Raw genomic sequence first — 20,569 nt, 5'->3', positions numbered from 1 at the left:
AAACGAGAACTGCGTGTTCTGCAACCCAGAAACTCCCAAGATTGTGGTCCTGACCGCAGGCGGGTGAAGAAGGAAGTTGGGCCCCGAGGATGTTATTTGACTCTCACTGTGAAGGAGAAAGCGCCCGGCCAAGCTTGGCCCCAACTGGACAGGCCCGACTTTATCAAGCGCTGGGGAAGGAGGGGGTGGGAGGTCGCTGATCAGGGCTCTCCCCAGGAAATGGAGTGGTTCCAATCTCAGGGACTCTCTGGGTGTGGGGTGGGGGCAGCGGCAGATCCGTCCCCTCCATATCCCCCCCACTTCGCCTGGCTCGCCCGGTCCCAAGGCCTCCCAGGGCCGCAGTCCGGCGCCGCCCCCTCCGGCCACATAGCGTCCTGGCTGCCGCCGACGGCCTGTTCCAACCCGGGTCTCTCCGCGCTGTCCAGGAACCGGGCTCCCCAGCCTTCCGCGGCCCACGCAGTCCGCGGGCAGGTGCGGGCCCCCGAGGGCCAGGCCGCGCCCTTCACCTCAGGCCGCCTTCCGTCTTCGGGTTCGCTGCCCGCCACCCGAAATGCCCGAGCACTCAGACCCCGAGATCCCGCGGGGTGAGCCAGGCGACCAGAAGCTCCAGGCCCGCCGCCAGGTGGGAGGCCGAAGGCTACCCGAGGGGGCGACTCGCCGCCGGAGAGTATCACAAATAGTTATGTCCAGGAGCCGCAGGCCTGGAGGGTGCTGGCGCTCCACGTCTGTTAGCGCGGCAGTGTCCCCATTACACAGGCGAGGACGCTGAGGTTCGGCGGCAGAGCTGGGCACCTGAACTCAAGCCCCGGGTTCCCCGGCCCAGTCCGGAGCGAGCTCACCCAACGCCCCGCCCAGCTGACACGCATCGCGCACACCCGGAGGTTCCCCCGCGGCGGCGCAGGGTGTGGGCTCCCGGGCCCCGCCCCAAGGTCGGGCTTCGACGCACACCCGGGTCCGCTCCCTCCCCGCGCGGTGCGGGCGGGCGCACGAAGCACACTCTTTGTCTGCATCACCTCTGCGCTTCCCCCGCCCGCCCGCCCGCGGTGACTCCTACGCCCCGCCCCCCGGCCGGCCCAGCCAATGAATCGCGGCGGCAGCGCGCAGGCCCCGGGGCGTTGTCCGCGCCTCACCCGCCCATTGGCTGCGCTCTGCGCCCCGCCCGCGCTCTGCCGGCCGGCTCGAGGGGCGGGGCGCGCGGCCCGAGGTGAGGGACCTCGCGCGGCGGGCGGACTGCAGAGAGGGACAGCGAGCCGGCCAGCGAGGAATGTTCGCCCGGCGAGGAGTCGCGTACTGAGCCGCCGCCGCCGCCGCCGCCGCCGCCCCCCAGTCCCGGTCTGCCCGGCGCCCCGCGCCAGGAGGCGTCGGCCAGGCCGAATCCCAGCTCGGCGAGCGGGGGTGGGGGGTGGCTCGACGGCGACCAGCCCGGCTCGGAGGGCCCGGAGAAGGAGGACTTGGAGGAAGGGCGGCCTCGCAGGGGACCCCGCAATGGCTCTCGACTTCCTGGCTGGATGCGCTGGAGGTAAGGAGGCGGGCGGGGCGCGCGGAGAGGGCCGAGGACGTCGGGAGCCCGAATCTCGGGGGCCGGAGCCATGCGTCCGGGTTGGGAGGTCGGCTCCGCCCAGCGGCTTGCCCTCTGGCTAGTGTCTCCTTGTCTATAAAATGGGGTAACAAAGCTCTCGTCTCACGGAGTTCTCGTGGGCGTGAGTCGACATCAGGCCTGAGGGCGCCTAGCGCATTGTTCGTGAAAGCAACTCTCTTTTAAGTCCTTCGGGGCTCATTCAAAAGGTCTGGGGCCCCGGGCAGCACCGTGGCTTGACGGGGTACTGCCAGGAGGGTGCTCCGTCGCCCCTGTCGCCCTCCTCCCCCGAGGTCCCAGGAGCCTCTGCTCTACCCCCTCCCCCACCCCCATCCCAACAGGGTCCGCTCCCTGGGCTCGAGAAGTTTGAGACTGGCTTCCCCCCGCCTCTTTCCCCGCCCCACCCCCGCAACCATCTATTTGGGCGGGGCTGGAGCCACAGCACAACCCACTAGCGGGCTGGCCTGGGGGCCACTGAAAGGCGCCCACCGGACCCCAGGCGCGGGGTTACGCTTTGGCACGCCACCCCCCCTTCCTTCACCGTCCAGTGAGCTGCTGGGGGGCAGACTCCATTTGGGTGGCAGAGTGGGCCTGACGCGCTGTATGGGCTAGTCATTGGGCTCACGCGGACGTGTCATGGGCGTGGGGCACCTTCACCGAAGCCAGGCCTTGGCGCGTGTGTCCAAGAGTGTGTCCAAGGAGAGCCGGAGTCAGTGTACAGCCCCGGCGCTGCTATGGCCGATCGTGGGTGGTGGGCGTGGGGGCACCTGGCACCGGCACCTTCCTGTTCGGCCTTTAGTTTCACTGCTTTTACTTGGAGAGTTAATTTATTCAACAGGTATTAATTGGGAGCCAGGTTTCCGGATCAGGGATTTGGCCATGAGTTGACAGATGTGGCAGGCCTGCCTCCTTGGCTGAGAGAGGGCTGGCTGGGTGTGGCAGGCCCGGTGCAGCCCAGACCACAGGCTCTTCTCTCCTCTGGCACCTGCCGTCCATGGATGCCTGGAGGAAGAGGAGTGATTATCAGTGGCCTTAAGCATTTCAACCTGTGGGTGTGAGCTTCTGCTCTGGGCGGTGGAGGCTGGTGGAGGAGGAATGTGCCAGGGAACTGATGTGTGTGAGGGGTTTAAGAACTTCCCAGGCTGCTACTCAGTCGGGCCTCAGGAAAGCAGGGACTGGAGCCTACGGCAGGGAGAGAAACCCTGGAGCTGTCGGCAGATGCGTGGAGAATTTCTCCCCAGCTCAGGCGCTAGAGGAGACCGGAGCAGGGGGGCCTCTGTCCATCCAGCTCTCAGCTCCCTCCACCCTCTCCGATCCCCCTTTCTGCTCTTACCATTCCCCTCTGCTGGCCCCTCCTGGGCCCCAACTCTCCTCTATGCACCCCCAGGTAGTGGCTTGGGTGGGTGGGGGCTGTCCCCTTTCCAACTTCTTGGGGAATGTGGGTTCTCTCCCCAGAGAGCAGGATTCCTTGTTTTCCCGTAGGTGTCCTGGGAGCTTGGGGTTTGCAGTCGGAACCTCATCCTAGGGCCAGGCCTGCTTAGACACACGTTCAGTCACTCTGGGCTCTTGTCAGGCAGGGCCCCTTCCTGGAATGCCTTTCCGTCCACCCTTACCAGACTCACCTGGAAGAGATCCCGTCCAGGCCCCAGGATAGGTGCTTCACTGGCTGCCCTCACCGTCCCACCAGCTTCCTCGCTGCGTGAGCTGAGGCCTGAGCCTCCCAGGTGACTGAGGTTGGAAGTGGCTTTAACCAGGGTTCTGGTGCCTGGGAGGAGGCGGAGGGTCATCAGCCTCTGCTCCTAGGGACCCTCTCCTGGTCTTCTTTGACCCAGAAGACACCTAGGCCCTGAGAAGTGAAGGAACTAGAACAAATTACATGTCTCTCTGACAGGGCAGGCAGGGGCTGTCCTCTCCCCTTTAGCCCACAGAACAATGTGACCTGATGGTGTCCCAGGTCCCAGCCCAGCCTGCACAGAGGGGCTATCCAGGAGCCCTGCTCAGGCAATGCCCCCACCTTGGGGCCTGGCCTCCGGAGGCTCAGGGCAGATGCTGGCGGTGCTTCTCCTAGGTGACCTGCGGTCCCTCTAGATTCAGATTTCCAAGTGGAAGGAGGACAGCCCATCACTTTGATCAGCCGAGCGTGGGTCACCTGTTCAACCTTGCCCTTGGAGCAGCAAGGTGGGACCTCAATTGACAGCATAGGGACGCTTCACTTGTTGGAGAGATCAAGATGCCTACCTGTACTCTCTCACAGGGGGTCAGCCCCAGGTCTTCTGCCCACTTAGACCCCAGGCTCTGGATGGGGGTCTTCCTACTGCGGACATGGATAGGAAGAGAAAAGTTGAATGGTGGGCAGGGGGACTCTGCGTGGTGACAGGTTGGTCATCTTGGTGTCCACTCCTACCATCTCTGCTGCCAGGTGCCTCGGGGACAGTGGCTCCCCGCCTCCCGTCCTAGAGGGTCATGGAATAGGGGGTGCCCCTGAGAGTCCAGTTTATGTAGGGCAGTGGACAGTGGCTTTAGAATTGGGACACAGGGTCAACTTCTGCTGCTGTGACTGTGGGCCTCCGTGTCCTCTCGGGGAGATGGCTTGGCAGGGCTTCCTGGCTCTCAGATGACCATGAGGTTAAAAGGATGAAGCTTTGGGAGACTGGAGGCCCTGATGGATGCGGGCCCCACAGCCCACTCTGTACCTGTGGATGTTCTGTGTGAAGAGGACCTAGCCTCTTGCCTGAGGGCAGCAGAACCAGTCCGGGGAGAAAGGGAATGCAAATGTCTGTCCTGGGGGTCCCCGCCTGGAGCCTCCCATTAGAGGCTGGGCGTGATGGCCTGCCCCTCCCACCCCTGCACCTGGAGCCTGAGGCAGGATCATCCACCCATGGGAAGGGAAGGGAACCGCCAACAGTTCCACCTTGTACTTCTTGGGGACTCCACCCACCACTGGGCCTGGCCGCTAGGCGCTTGGAAGGCCAGAGGGGTCTTGGCTGGAGGGAGCAGGAAGGCCAGGCAGCACACCGTGGGCAAGTGTCAGGTTTCCAAAACCCAAGGAAACGCGTTAGAGCCCAAGAAAAGAGATTCTAGAACCAGGTTTTCAAAATGAGAAAATTCAAAACATAAAATGAAAGGAAAAAAAAGGTAGATCTCAAAGGATAGAAACAAAGTGTCTCAGGACCAAAAACAGAAATGTGGACGTTTTGAGGGAGGTGAGTGTCTTATCCACCTGAGTGTTAGGGGTTCCAGAAGGAGAAGAAGGCCTAGAGGTGATGATGAATAAATAATAAAGGAAATGTTCTCCGATCGGAAACAGTCTGCAGAAAGACAGAGCTGGTGCAGTTCCAGGCAGGGTTGTTTCGAAGAAAAAAGACACACCTTTAGCCTCTCAGGTGACATTCCTGAAATCTACAGATAAAAGAGGCTTCCCAACAGGGTAAATCAGTTATTGACACAGGAGAGGAAACACTGGCAACAGACTCCTCGTCTGCAGCACTGGAAGCCAGAGCACTTCTGGGACACTGCCACACGTCATGGCCTGGGCAGCCTCAGCAGACACAGAACTGTCCCCTTAAAGAAATAGACTCTGCAGATGAGCTGGAATTCAGAGGGTATTTCCCTGTGCGTGATGGACTTCGAGTCTACCGCTCACGAGCTGTGAGGCGTGGACGTGTTACTTCTCTGTGCCTCAGTTTCTTCATCTATCAGATGGGCTAATAGCCCTTTCTTTACAGGTATTAAGAGGGAGAGGTAGTACAGGTACAAAATTAACAACAGTAACCCCCATGCAGAAACGTTACTGTTTGTTACTCAACAAATGCTAGCGGTTTTAATTATCCGTAAACGCTCCTGGCAATAACAGAACTCTAGGAGAACACACTGGGATTCTAGGCAGGAGAGCGTGGGTGTCGGCTGGGCAGCTGCTCACCTCGCTGAGCCTCAGCGGCTCCTCCGCGAAGTCGGGTAACAGGCTGCCCAGTTCACAGGGGTGTCTACAGCCCTCACAGCGTGGGGGACTCTGACAAGCGTTGTGAGCTTTTGTCCTCGGAGGGGGGACTGGATTTTGGCGAGGCCTGGACTGCAGAGTGACACGCTGCCCCTGGGCACCAGGCAGCTCCCGTTCCGGGAGGGGTGGTCAGCCAACACCTGCCATGTACCAGGTCCCGAGCCAGCGCTTCCCGGGGCTCTTGTCGGTGGGGAGGGGAGGTCGATGCTCACACCTGGACAGGTGAGGAGATGAGGCTCAGACATGGAGTCCTTTGTGAGCTCAGCCAGCTGGTAAGTGACAGAGGGAAAATTCAATTCTGGACGAGGGTCTGGTCCCAAGTCCAAAACTTCCGGGGCCCCTGCCCGTGCTGGCACGGCTTAGCCATCTTAAAAATGGGACCATCTAAGAAATAGCACACACAGCCTCCCAGAGGACAGCTGATGTTGTCAACTGCAGTGAGCAGCAGGGCAGAGGAAGAGACGCCGGCTCTGAGTTGGACAGATTCTGGCTTGTCACTCTCACGTGCTCCCCAGCCCCGGACCCCCTCCCCCGCCATGAGGACTAAGGGGCTCATGGGAGGAGGCAGACACACAGCAGGTTTCGGAGGCATTTGGGTCACAAGCCCTCCTTTCTTCCTCCAGGTGTGGCAGGCGTGCTGGTGGGACACCCGTTTGACACAGTCAAGGTGAGTCTCTTGCCACAGTTTTATTCTTAGGCTCTTGTGGAGGCTCAGGCATTGGAGAGGCCTGTGGGTTCTGGGTGGCCGGAAGACCCTTTCCAGTGACCCCCTCAGGAGCACCTTCAGGGTCTTCCCACAGGTTCTAGAATAAAGTAGAATGGGGTTCTCCGTGACACCCTGGGGGCCTCTCCTCCAAGTCTGTCCCTACATCTCCCGGGGGACTGAACTTCAAGGTCTGTCCTGGGGCTCAGCCAGCTGAGCTCACGGGCGGTTTCCCCTTGCCCAGAGCAAAACTCCTTCGGAAAAGTTCTGAGAGAAAATGCAGAAAAGTCCAAGCTTGTCGGAGTCTCCCGTGACCGTGATGTTCTCGAAGCAGCGGTCAGCACTGATGCAAACCTGAGCAGCTGTCCCCTGGGGGCAGGTGCGCTTGCCAGAGCTTTGGGGGCAGGTTCTCGGCTCCTCCCCCATCAGCCCCGTACCTCATACCCTGTCGAGACCCAGGTTCTCAAGAGCCTCAGGACGGAACCAAGGAAGTCCATGTTCTCCGCTGGGAATTCCCACTTCAGATTTTCCCATTTTGAGGTTTTACGTCCTTAGACTGGCCAAGTCGGGACGCTTGCTGGCCAGCTTCACCCAGAAGCCAGGGCCGCCGTAAGCAGCAGGGCGCGAGGCCAGACCCGTCTGCTGTCACTGTCAGCACTGACCTTAACACCTCTTCCCACTGGGGCAAGGGCAGAGCGAAGGCTGGGATGTCATCGCCAGCTGGGTTTGAGGTGGCCTTCCTGTCTCCTCATCCTTTCAGGGTCCCGGTGTTCCTTGGCCAAGGAAAAGACTTGTGAGCCTGGGGCCGGGGTTGTCGCCAGCACATGGGGGTGGGGGAGGGCCTTGCTCTGGGCCTGGCAGAGGTCCAGGCCCCCCAGCAGAGTAACTGTGGGCCACTCCCTTTATTTGTGGGCCTAGACGTTCTCATCTGCACAGTGAGAGGCCAGGCGAGATTCCTAAGGCCCTACTGGTGCCTGGCGCTCAGTGCTGTAACTCACACTGGACAAAATGCCAGTTCTGGAGAGCATGGACTTCCTGCCATCCCACTGCAGGCAAATTTGGGGAGGAGGTGGGCTTTCTGGCCGTGCAGTGGCCCTGAGTTTCTTAAGGGCCAGCCGAGAGTGAGGGCTGCTGGAGCCTGTCCACACGACTGCCCACACTCTGCCCAGCTGGCTGCCCCTTAAAGCCTGCCCACAGGCTGGAGCGGCCCAAGACAGCCTGGCAGTGTCCACGTTACATTGTGTTTGTCTTGTGGTCACGTGTCGTAAATGCCTCTCGAAGCTGCGTCCAGCCAAGAAGTGCCTCTGACTCACTTCCTCAGCCCCGCTTTGCAGAGGCCCCTCTGTGCTGTGACTCGGCCCAGCCCAGCCAGGCCTTCTGCAGGCTCCCCGCAGGCTCCCCGCAGGGTCCCCGCAGGCTCCCCGCAGGCCCTTCAGTCCATCCCCAGCAGGCTGGGGAACACTCTGCCCTGATGCCCCACTCCCTCTGATCTCCTGAGCTATGACAGACACCCCTGCAGTAATTCGGGTACAGGAGCTTCTCCTTCCACTGGGCTGATGCCCCTGGGTACCCCCTTACCTGGCACCTGGAAGAGAAAAACCCATTTGTGGCTTTTTTTTTCTTTTTTGGCCACTGTGGCCCACCAGCATCACATCTGGGCAAATCTGTCTTAAAGAGCTGAGTTTCTTATTACGAAGGGGAGAAAATCCACCCCCAGTAATCACTGCTGTTATTCAACTCTTGTGACCCCTCTTGTCCCGCCCAGGGGCTCACGGGCTAGTACACTGTGCCGGGCACGCAGCACAAATCATTTGGTTTAATTTAATGTTACAATGGCTATACTTTTTTATTGGCTGTTTTCCATTATAAAAGTTAAGCATTCTCATGACAAGAAAATTGGGAAATGTAGAGAAGCAAATGACTTCCTCCCACCAGGCAAATCGCTGTCACACCTGGTGCCTTCAGAATCCCCTCCTCCACCGTGCCGGGGACACATGTGATATTTTTTTAACTGTTTTTTGTTGTTGTTGTTGTTGTTTTTAGCTTAATTGGCTTTTTTGAACAATTCATGAATTGGGCAACCACCCATCTAGTAAATGGAAAGAAGCTCCCTGAATGTGTTTTAATCATCAGGTACATACTCATTTTTTGGGTTGGCTTTTTGTTACAAAAGTAATGTAGGTTGCAAAAAAATTTTGACCATACTGGAGACTTATAAACTACAAAGAAAAAAACAGTCCTCCATAGTCTTTTCCCCATCCCTTGTTAATGATTTCTGCTGAAAAATAGGAATGTACACAGACCCATATGCATTCTTGCTTTGACAAAACTCGAATCTACTTCGTAACTCTGCAATTGAAATTGAAACTTAATACATATAGAAAAGTGCACACGTGCTAAGTGTACAAATCTGTGAGTCATGGGGAAAGAACAAGGCCAGCCCCCCAGAAACGCACGCTCCCCTCACAGCTCCCCTACCCCTCTCCAGGCTTCCCCACCCTAATTCCTAACGTCATAGTCCCTGTGCCTTTCCTTGAACCTCATGTAAGTGATCTGCGCCCCAGATGTGTGAGGGGACACCTGTGTTTCACGTTAGTCACGCCGTCTCATGCCAGGACGTTTGACGTTTATTCCTCTAGGCCCATGGGAACAAAATTTAAGTCCAAAGTTTGGTTTCCCTCAGTCAAGCCCACGACCGCAGCCACTGTCCTCAGACACACCGCCGTCACACGTGTTTCTGTGTGAAGGTACCTTTCTGTCCTCATGCGGGGGACGTAACAGTAATCAGGGACACTATGTCCAAGCCCGGCCCTCTCAGGGGAGGGGAGGGGGTGGGGAGGCCAGGCTCTACCGGATGCGACAAAATTCTGTGTTGCTTTAATGGCCTTAACTTTCTGAGCCAGGGGCTGTGTCCGTCCATAGCAGAAGTGTAACTCTGTGGTAAGGGAGTGTGAGCTCCACCCCGGGGACCACCATTCTCTGTCCTTGTGGAAGCAGACCCTGGGCCTGGACCCCACCCGGCCCTGCCCCTCCCCAGCCCTCCAAAGCGCCCTCCAGGATGAGCAGAGGACAGGGAGTGTGTGAGGTCGCTTGCGCCCAGCATGGGTCCTGGGTTGGGAGCCTGGGCAAGGCTGGTCGAGAGAAATCAGCCCCTCAGTATCAGGGAGTCTTCACGATGGGGTACCCCAGCCCCGGGGGTAGCTAGGAGAGTCCTAGGCTTGGGTGACAATGTCCAGTTTTCCAAGGCGGGGCCCTCAGTCCTCAAATGAGATCCTGTCACCCCAGAACGTTAGGACTGTAAACTCTAGATGTTACGAGACATGGGCCAGAGCTCATGGAGGTCACATGTCATTCAGGTTCAACAAGTGGTTTCGCTTTTCTCGGAAAAGTCACCCCTGCCCACCCACCCGGCAGAGTGGCAGCTGGGTGCGGAGGGGGCGGGGTCAGCGGTCGCCGTGGCCGCCAGCTGTTGAGATCCTCGTGTGTGAAGACAGCACATTTTCTGTAAGTGCCTTCGCCCCCTGCAGACCTATTTGTCCTTACCAGCCGCCACCGCGCCACGTCCCTGGAGAGGACAGCCAAACACCTGAGCCTCAGTCTCCCCATCTTTGAAATGAGAGCAACACACTCCCTCACCCCCAGCCCGCGATCACTGTGCTCAAGGCTCCCTCCCTCTGCCACTGCACAGGCTGGCCCTCTTGCCCTGGTCCTGGCCATAACGGTGATTTCTGAATTGGAGTGGGGACTGGCTCCTGAGAATGTGACTTCCTCTAGCTCACCCCGCACACGGACTCGGGACTCAGGACAGCGCCCTTCCACTCCGTACTGCATGCTGTGGGTCAGTGAGGGCAGCTGGGCCTGACCCCAGGCCCCAGAGCTGCTGACGTGGTCCCCAGGGAGCCTGCCACCCGCTTTCCTGTCACCGCTTTCCTGTAAGTCATGGCCGCTGTCCTCACAGGGGCTATTGGCAGAACCCGAGCAGGAGCCCAAGGCTCGGTTTCTGACGCCCATTGCCAGATGCCAGCCCCGGATGACGGGCGCTGAGTGATAGGACTAGGTCAGGAGCCCCTCTGCTGTCGGCCGCGTTTGCCACCGGGACGGCGGGGCGGTCCCAGGAGGTGCTCATGCCCCCCGTCGGCACCCTGCAGTGAGGCAGGGGGCTCGCTGTCCGAAGGGTGGGCAGAGCTGTAACGGCCACTGTCCCGAGGAGGCAGAGCGGGCACCTCCATGGCACGTGGTAGAATTTACTGCGGGGTGATTTACTCATAGGAAGACTGGGTTGGAGCGGAACAGACGACCGGCAGATCTGTGGCTTATCCGCTACCAAACCCATTACTGCACCTTTTCTGTAGCATGACTCAGGTACTGACGACTGACAGGACGAAGCGATGAAGAATGCAGCGGCACCGGGGGCCGCACCTCCCGGGGGCCTGGTGACGGGCGACTGCTTAGAGTCGGTGCTGTCACCAGCGTCATGCTTATCGTGGCTGTCCTGCCATTCCAGCTGTTGCTAACACTCGTGGCTACATTTTAAGAAACACATAATCAACGGGAAGGCTTTGCTCTGCTTGCCTTGCTATGCTTGAGGTTGGTCTAAGGTCACAGCACGAAACTTAAAAAATGAGATGAAATCAGGATGCAGATGGAGTAGGTTTTGTTCACATCTGCATCTGCACACTCCATGCCCAACATCTGTGCGGCCCACGCAGTCTTCTCCGCCATCTTCCCTGGAGTCCCTGGGGCCAGACATCATACGGTGGCCTGCGTGTCTGTCCCATAACAGCAGCACAGCAGCAACAAGAGCACAGGCTACCAGGCATTGGGAAATCCCCAAAATAGCCGAACCCACTTCCCAGGGAGAGGAGTGAGCTGATGACTACATGCACCGGGGAAAGACATCGACCTTATCTGTGACATTTTTCACGTGGGACAGGAGGTCAGCAACGTCAGGAACGTGAGTGCCACGTGCCTGTCGAGTGAGAGTCCAGGTCCTGCTTGTGCGGCGGTGAAATGATCTAAACCATTCTATTTGGCGAGACCCCTTTTCTCATCTGAGCAGCTTCTTGGTTCAGCAAGAAGACGCTCTGTCTGGACCCGTTAGCACCGTTGCCGTGAACTTCGCCGAGGCATGGGTGTCTAGCTCGGTGCTAACGCCGGCATCCTGGGATGAGGAAAGGGAAACAGGCTGTTCCCACCAAGACAGATTTCGAGTCCAGTGGGACTTAGAGCTGATGAGTTTTGAGGGGGTTCCTGGTAAGGTGGCGAAGCCCCATGTACCGAGGCCAGTCCTTCCATAGTGGAGATGGGGTTAGGAGTTTGTGCCACATCCAGGTACCTTCTTTGGGGGCCAGCCAGGCACCTGCCTTTAAAGATTTGTTCTCTTCCTGTCTAATCAGTGTCTAAAACCTTATGTATTGTTTAATATGTGGGTGACAGCCACCCCGTGTGTCTCTGCCCCTGTGTAGGGTGGTCAGTCTGCTCTATACAAAATGAACAAACACAGCCAAGTCTGCCATGCGCAGCACACACGCATCCTAGGTCACCCCAAGTGTGGTAGGCAGTGAGGATCATAGAAGAGCTAGTGCAGTGTCTAGATCAGAGACCTACTTTTTACCAAGTTCAAAACTAAAGGAGGAACCATTAGCCCTGGTTCTGGAGTCACACTTCCTAGGCTCTCGGGGTAGCCTGTCCTATCCGCTTTCCCAGTCAGGTATTGAAGGGCAGCTGTGTTTCTGCAGAAGTGGTGGCCCCAGGAGGAAGGTGTCCCCCACACTGGGTCCTGGTTCCCAGGAAGAGCAGTCGGAGGACTGTGAGATGCTGAGTAGGCACTTGGTGGGGGGTCCTCCCCTGCAGTCATGACAACGGCACTGGTTTCGTCCTCATTAGCCAAAACGTGCGACCTGTGGAGTCTGGTGCCTGCCAGGTGTACTGCCCCAGGGGCGAGGGTGTGGATTATTTGCGATTTGAGCTGGGTGGCAGCGACCGCACTAAGCAGCCAGTGAGCCCTTCGGTGCTGGTTTCTGTCTGTCCTCACACGCAGAGCGTCTGGCCCCAGACTCCAGCAGGACTGACCTGGATCCACTGCAGCTGGCCAGGATGTGTCATATGTTGCCGGTCCAGCCCCCACTCACGTGTCCCCTTGCCTCGTTCGATGTCGAGTTGCTGTGAACAGTAGCTGACGCTGGCTCTTTATCGGCTCTGGCAACACGGCATCAGGCCACAGGTTCTAAGAGACGCGGCCCGTAGGCCGTCCTGCGTCACAGTCCTGAATGCTGGCGAGGAGCCTCACTGCTCAGTGTGCCCGTCGCCCACCTGTGCAAGGGCATGCGGCCAGCCTTTAAAATGCCGAGCTTCCCAGGGAGGGGAACAGTACCCTCTGCCACTGACGGGGGCGTCTTGTAGGAGGCTCTACACACAGTAGGGGCCAAAGTGGCCTCAGTAGGTTGCCAGGAATCACTAGTGGGAGGAGCCTCGCACCGTCGCAAACGCACGTGCATTTCTGCAGGGCAGCGGGGCTTGGAAATGATCCTTCTGCCCACCCACTGATGGGAAGGACGTTCTGGCTAGAACCGGCCGCTCCAGTGAGGGCGCCGCCGGCGGGAGCTCCGTCAGTCACTGCTGTCCCGCTGGGGCGTGTGTGCCCCTTCCTGTAGCTGGCACCAAAAGCCAGGGACACTCAGCCCTTTTGCTTTCTTGTTGCCATAATGCCAGCCCATGCCTTCCTGGATTACCAAACCATCTAACGCAAGTGCAGCCCGCCGGTGAGATCCCAAGAGCTGTGATCTGTCCGGCCAGCATTTCTGCTTTCTCAAAGGCAGCCTGTGGTTCGGCTCCCCTGGCCCACGTGCCCCTTCTCAGCGAGGTGATACAATGGGCAGAAGGCCTTGCGCTAAGTGGGGTACAAAAGTTTACTGATATCTCAGAACTCCCACAAGAGCCTGAACCTCTTTCCCATTTCCCGTTGTGGGGTAGGCTTGTCCTTCCTCTGGGACAGCCTCCGGGACAACATGGATCTTGCACACCCACAGGAATCCCAGAGACCACTCTGCAGGGCCCGGACCTCGAACTCTGCAGACTCACTGCCCAGCCTGTGTGTGCTGGGCGGCCCGGGAAGCCTGCAGGCTTCTGTGCAGCAGAGGCCGACACAATGTCATCAGTGTACTGAGGTGGGGAAGGAAGCAAGCCACCGTCCCATGGCACGTGCCGGGGCTAGGGAAGGAGTGCTGGGGAGCACTTGGAAGGTGAGCCCCAAGTGGGAACACGTTTTCTACGTTTCTCTGTCATCTTACGTGCACAAGCGTGATGAAGGAACGCAGGCACTGGGAAACGGGGCTTCCCGGGGAGCTGGGGAGACCGAGCGCCGTCCGGGGTTTCCCACAGCCCCGCAGCTCACTCAGTCTCCAGCGTTGCTCACCCATCTCCATTTCCCTGATTCGGGGGCAGGCAGTTGCTCGCTGAACGTCGGGATGGCAAAGGTCTGGCAACGAGGGGTCATTTTTGCAAAAACAGAATGGACTTCATCCATCCACATGTGCCACAGTCTGACACTCGGGTTCAGTCCTTTAGAGTGTCCCTCGATTTTGACGACAGACACGTCAGGGCATCTCATCTCCAGGACTGCCACGTAATTTCTGGACTACGTATACAACGTAAAGAAGAGGCTCAATGTTATTTCTTATTTGACGGTGCTTCCCATGTAACTTCAGCACCTAATAAGCCTGGTTTAATATTTCTCTTTTGTAAGGAGAGAAAACAAATCTTTTGAGGTGTTCCAGGAGCCCACTGGAATAACCCAAAGCCACTCCCAGGTGAAGAAAAAGTCTCCTTTCAAACCCCGAGCCCCAGGAAGTTTGTCAAACATACCTGATCAGATGGATCATATTACCTTAGAAACACCGTTATTTACTTACCCAAAGTAGAAATAAAAGATATCAAACATAAGTAGGTGGGGAAGGGAAACAGGAACAGCAAGGTTACCTATTATTAGTAAACCCTTAGCTTTTAGGATTGAGAAGACTTTTTCTTGACTAATCAAGTATCAGATTAAGACAATATAAACCACTAGCTTTTTTTTTTTAATGCCTCAGCACCTGGTCTTCCTAGGTGGTCTCCCAGCCAAGTACTAACCAGGCCCGACCCTGCTTAGCTTCCAAGATCAGAGGAGATCGGGCACGTTCGGGGTGGCATGGCTGTAGACCACAAAACTATTGTGATGAAACAGAATCTTTGCTTTCCAGGCAGAAAACTTAACGTTATAATATCTGGAACAGAATGATTCCGGGGAAGCTTTTTGCTTTTAACAGTGAAAGAACAAAACTAATTCTGCATCAGCTTCCTTTTGATATTTAAATTCACTTGCTTCATTAAGTTTATTTCAGTCTTATTCAGCTCGAGCACCTAAAATTTCCTGTCTCAAGGTTCCTTTCCCACAACCCTCCTGCAGCTTTCCCAGAACATCAGATTTTGTTCTGTTTTTTGTTTTGTTTTTGTCTTTATCTTCCTCTTTCCCATTCTGAAACAGCCAGCCTCACTTTAGGATTAAATTCCTTTCCTTCAAAAATACCATGCCTTATACTGAAAACACATTTTCCTTTCATCTTAATTAGAATTCTTAACTCTTGGATAACTCTAAAAGACATTTCTACTTAAACCAGCAAACTGAAACTAGCTTTTACTTACCAAAGATTAATCTTAGCTCACATGATCCTGAAAAGCATTTGGGTTCATTTCTACATTTCTGAGAATTTTGGAATAGCCAATCCTTACAAGTACTTAGTTGTTTTTAAGCCAATGAAACATATTTCTTTTACAAGTTAGCAGCACCGTCCGGGGGTAGAAAATACCACACAAACACAATACGTGTAGACACACGTGAACATGCCAACAGCTTTCCCGGCTTCTGTGAAAGCAACAGGTTCTGTGAAGCTCACTCCCACCTGTCGGCCGGTCCCCGTGCGGCAGAGTTGCAGACATTATACCATAGTTTTCTAGCTTCAGTTTAAGTTTCTAACCCTGGCATCTGCCTCTAACTGGGTGTTGGTGGCCATCTGAGCTTCTCATAAGAGGGGCCAGCCCGGGGCCGCAGCCCTGCACATTCCTTCCTCATCACAGTGTGCAATGCCTACTTCAAACACAAGACTGGCCAGCGTTTTCGGGGCATCCCCCTACTCGTGGGGTGGTGGTACACATGCATTTACCATATGGGCCACCCCCTCCCCACATAGAGGTAAACAGCCAGCCCGGTGTTTCCCCAGCACGGCCCCCTTACCCATGTCTGGTTCGTTGTCCATCTCCCGGGTGCCTCGCCAACTGTCCAGCAGTGGTGTAATGGCCATCGTACCAAGAAGGTATTTTCAGACCGACAAACAGCAGGCGACTCCACGGAATGTGACAAGTTACGGTGGGGTAATTACGGGAAGATTGGGTTGGAGCGGAACAGATGACCAGCAAATCTGTGGGTTATCTGCTACCAAACCCATTACTGCACCTTTTCTGGAGCATGACTCAGGTACTGACAACTGATAAGACAAAGCCACGAAAAATGCAGTGGCACCGGGGGCCGTACCTCCTGGTGCCCTTGTGACTGTCGATGGCTTAGAATGATGCTATCACCAGAGTGATGCTTATCTTGTTTGTCCTGCCATTACAGCTGTTGCTAACAAATATTCATGGCTGCATTTTAAGAAACATAATCAACGGGAAGGCTTTGCTATGCTTGCTAAGAACAGTGAGGTTGGTCAAAGGTCACAGCAGGAAACTTAAAAATGAAATGAAACCCAGGACACAGATGGAGTAGGTTTTGTTCACACCTGCATCTGTACACTTAGCCTCTGCCTGTCCGCGGTCTCAAGGACCCCTTCCCCGCTCTGGGTGGTTGTCATCAGTGCAGCAGGCTGTCTGATACCCCTCCCTGAAGAGCCAGGGACCCTGGCCTCAAGTCATCCTGGAATTCCAAAAGCCATAGAAAGCTAGTGACCTGGCTCCCCTGTCCTGCTGCTCAGCGGCGGGCCTCCTGGATGGGGCCTGTGCCTGGAGCTAAGTACTGGGCCACAGGTGCTGGTGCTCTGGCTCTGACGTGTCCACCTTTCACGGGCTGGTCTTCCAGGTGCGGCTTCAGGTCCAGAGCATGGAGAAGCCCCAGTACCGAGGGACCTTGCACTGCTTCCAGTCCATCGTCAAGCAGGAGAGCGTGAGTGGCCTGGGTGGTGGGGGCGGGGTGGGAAAGACGGCATCAGAGGGACTAGTGGGCCAATCAGGATTTGGAAAGGGGAAGGTGTAACTGCCATCTCAGAGGGCTCTGGTTCTAATAAAATCCCACTTGATCCCCATGAACACCTGGGGTGGGCGGGGGCTGCCGCCACCTGCATGGACGTTCCCTGGGGAGGTGGACTGGGCCCCCGAAGCACCCAAGCAGGGGTGCCTGATGCCTCTCTGTGCGCCCCGCAGGTGCTGGGCCTGTACAAGGGCCTGGGCTCGCCGCTCACCGGGCTCACCTTCATCAACGCGCTGGTGTTCGGCGTGCAGGGCAACACCCTGCGGGCCCTGGGCCACGACTCGCCGCTGAATCAGTTCCTGGCGGGCGCGGCGGCGGGCGCCATCCAGTGCGTCATCTGCTGCCCCATGGAGCTGGCCAAGACGCGGCTGCAGCTGCAGGACGCGAGCCCCACCCGCACCTACCGGGGCTCCCTGGACTGCCTGGCGCAGATCTACCGGCACGAGGGCCTGCGCGGCGTCAACCGGGGCATGGTGTCCACGCTGCTGCGCGAGACGCCCAGCTTCGGCGTCTACTTCCTCACCTACGACGTGCTGACGCGCGCGCTGTGCTGCGAGCCAGGCGACCGGCTGCTGGTGCCCAAGCTGCTGCTGGCCGGCGGCACGTCGGGCATCATGTCCTGGCTCTCCACCTACCCCATGGACGTGGTTAAGTCGCGGCTGCAGGCGGACGGGCTGCGGGGCGCCCCGCGCTACAGGGGCATCGTCGACTGCATGCGCCAGAGCTACCGCGCCGAGGGCTGGCGCGTCTTCACGCGCGGGCTGGCCTCCACGCTGCTGCGCGCCTTCCCCGTCAACGCCGCCACCTTCGCCACCGTCACCGTGGTGCTCAGCTATGCGCGCGGCGAGGAGGCCGGGCCGGAGGGCGAGGCTGTGCCCGCCGCCGCGGGGCCCGCGCTGGCTCAGCCCTCCAGCCTGTGACCCCAGGCGCAGCCGAGGGGGCGCGGCCTCCCCAGGGCCGTCCCCTGGCGGATCGCCCCGGCCCGCCCAGAAGCCCAGACACTAGGCTGAGGACGCAGTCACATGGGCTGAATTCCACTCACCAGCGGGGCGACCTGGGCCACAAACTTTGACATCAGTTTTATCATCTGTGAAATGGGGAGCCTCATTCATTGTGCAGTCAGTGCTGCGACAGGCCTGTGCAGCGCCTGGGACGGTTACCTGGAGTCTTCCAGAAACCCAGCGACACTAGCCCTTCCCTGGGGTCCTGCGCACCACCGCCATGTGGCCTCTGATGGCCCACCCGTGGCCTGCCCAGTGACTTACTAACTCTGCACATCCTTTACCTGGCAGAGCTCCAGAGACCTTGTTCACCTGTCTAGTCTGTGTTGGAGACAGAAAGGCAGCTGGGGGTGCCTCCTGGCATCAGAATTGAATCCTCTGCTGTTGTACCCAGCTTCTCCACAGGGCACTGCTAGGAATACCCCCACTACTGCCACCCCTACTGGAGGGGGACCTGGGGACCTGCCGAGAAGACATGGATGGGATCTGCCGGAGGCTCCGTGTCCTCCTGGGGACTGGGGTGGGGATCAGGGGAGCTCAACAGATACAGCCTGGCAAGCAGAGGTCCTTTTACCCTCGTCTTCAGGCTGTCTGTAAAAGGGGAACATGGGTCAGTGGATACCTGGAGCGCTGGCCCCCAGCCCCAGCCAGGGTTCCCCAAGGTGTGCAGAGGGGTCATCAGGCAGGTAATATAGAGTCCCCAACCCCTAGCAAACAGTGTCTCTCCTGGGCACTTTCCTCAGTGCCTGGTGCTCCTGTGAGGCCATGAAGGGCCTGTTAGTGGGCATAGGGGTGGCCATTTGGGCCCCCTCTGGGCAGAGGAGGATTGGAGCCCACGTCTGGAGCTGTGACTAGAAGCCAGGGCTGTGGTGGGAGCTGGGGGTAGCTGGGCACATCCGATATGGTGCGGCCACATGATCGGATCGGGAGGCCGCTGGTTGTGCCTGGATCGGAGGTCACTGGCCTCATCTCCCTGAGTGGGCCTCCACCCCCTGGACAATGTGACAAGCTCTCCTGGGAGGCAGACACGGCTCCCACCCTGTATGCAGGGTGTCACCATTGCACAGAAACACCGAGGGAATAAAGTATTCTTTGTTTTTTTTTTAAGAGGGCTGGGCTTCATTTGTGTATCATAGAGGAAGGGGCTTCATTCCGCACCCCTCCCTGGAATCAGTGGGGCCAGCCTGGTGGTCTGTGTGCTCTCAGGCCCAGGTGGCAGCCCTAGCTGTGTGACCTGGGCACTCCAGGATACACCTAGACCTTCAGTTTGCTCATCTGCAAAATGGGCTAATGTAGGAGTGGGGGGGTTAGGTGAGTAACTCAGACATGCCAGACACGGTCTCGGCCGTTAGCAGGTGCTCCTCGTGCCTGGTCACCCTCCAGCTGGGCAGGGCAGGCAGCATGTGTTGCGAGCTCCCCAGGAGTACCGAGCTGAGGTGAGGGGCAGAGGGACACTAGGTGGGGTTAGAAATGGCCTGGAGGAGGAGAGGTCTAAGTGGAGCTCTGAAGGGTAAATGGGTCAGTCCACTGGAGACTTAGATCTAGCCTGGCCTCAGCGATCCATGAGGGCTTCCTGGAGGAGGCCTCATGTGCCCACCCCCACTTCTGTTCAGCCTCCCGAAGTCCATTCTGGGTACCTTGCGTCTCTGAAGCTCCCTACCTGGAGGCTTTTTCCTTCCCAACTGCTGAGGCCCAAAGCCCCACCCTCCTCCAGGGGAGGGCAGGAGAGAGGGCCCCCAGCTTTCTCTCCAGGACGGGCACCAGCTCTCCTGTGCCTTTACACCCCATTTAATCCCTAGCACCAGCCTGTGACACTGGCCTCGTCTGCAGTTTCCAGGGATAGGAGGCCAGGAAGGGGCTGGCTGGTGACCCGTGGGTGAAGTGTCCTCAAGCACATCACAGGCCCCAATAACCCAGTGGTCCCCTCCTCGGGGTCCCAGGCAGAAGCCCCTTCCCTCATGAGATCCCTTGGTCTCTTCTTCCTCCAAGAGAACCCAGGCAAATACTAACTGCCAGGGGCCCCGCTCCTGCCGAGCGCTAATGGTTAAACATTACCGACAAATCCGGCGTGAAGAGGGGTTGGGAGAGGTGTGGGGCTTTTATGAATTTATTTGACAATTTATTTTCTCTCTGGTTTTAATTCGTATATGTTCCATTTGGAATAAGTACTACATTCATGTGGCAAAAAATAAAAATGCAAACGGAACCCAGGCTGTGCAGTGAAGGGGAAAACCTGGCCCCCGCCTCCTCCCTGGCTGCCGCGCCCCTCCCCGGGGCCGAGGTCGTCCCAGCACCTCCTGGGCGACATCCCCACTCCCCCGCAGAGCGTGGCCTAGGTACTGGCTGTTCTGTTCTTTGCTGTTCTCGCTTGACAGTCATCTTGGAGACGTAGGCTAAAACAAGACGTTTATCCTCTTGACAGTCTGAAGGCCAGACATCTGAAATTCAGTGTTGGCTGTGTTGGTTCCTCCGGAAGGTTCCGAGGCAGTCTTCCTTGCCTCTTCCGGTGCTTGGTGGCGGCCGGCCATCCTTGGCCTGTAGGCACGTCGCTCCAATCCCCGCTTCCGTCCTCACACGGCCTTCGCCCCTGTGCATCTCCGTCTTCTCATAAAGACCCCAGTCATTAGCTTAAGGGCCTACGCTATTCCAGAGTGACCTCATCTTAGCTAATCACATCTGGAAGGACCTATTCCAAATAAGAGTGCAGTCACAGGCACCTGGGGGGTGTTGACAGACACTTCTAGGTGCCTACCTATAGCCATCCTGCCTTTTCTGATAGAACCCCAATTTGTTCTGGGCTTCAGCGTGTCCAGATTAAAAAAATACCTTTTCTGACTCCCTTGCAGCTAGAGGTGGCCATGGGCCCCAGGTCTGGTCAGGGAGATAAAAACGAAAGTCAGTGGCTGGGGCTTCTGAAAAAGGTTTGTAAAAGGGACAAGCATACCTTTTCTTGATGAAATCCGGATACCTGCAGATGCAGCAGAGAGAGAGAGAGACATTGCAGCCTGGGGGGGGGGGC

At 57.5% G+C, this 20,569-nt stretch overlaps 1 protein-coding gene and 1 pseudogene across 1 annotated transcript; one reads left to right on the top strand and one right to left on the bottom strand.

Annotated features, from left to right (window-relative positions):
* The first annotated feature begins 1,327 nt into the window (after positions 1 to 1,327).
* SLC25A29 (solute carrier family 25 member 29) lies at positions 1,328 to 17,475 on the top strand. The gene is made up of 4 exons (XM_039884209.1): positions 1,328 to 1,519; positions 6,197 to 6,240; positions 16,382 to 16,465; positions 16,723 to 17,475. The coding sequence occupies exons 1-4, from the start codon at positions 1,486 to 1,488 to the stop codon at positions 17,467 to 17,469; spliced, it is 909 nt and encodes a 302-aa protein (XP_039740143.1). The 5' UTR covers positions 1,328 to 1,485; the 3' UTR covers positions 17,470 to 17,475.
* Positions 14,356 to 14,473, bottom strand: LOC120619835 (uncharacterized; annotated as a pseudogene).
* Positions 17,476 to 20,569: the final 3,094 nt, after the last annotated feature.

The sequence above is a fragment of the Pteropus medius genome, unplaced genomic scaffold (genome assembly GCF_902729225.1).
Source record: "Pteropus medius unplaced genomic scaffold, Ma_sr-lr_union100, whole genome shotgun sequence".
Taxonomy (NCBI): domain Eukaryota; kingdom Metazoa; phylum Chordata; class Mammalia; order Chiroptera; family Pteropodidae; genus Pteropus; species Pteropus medius.
Note: the sequence above shows the minus strand (reverse complement) of the source record. Positions and strands in the feature narration are given on the sequence as shown.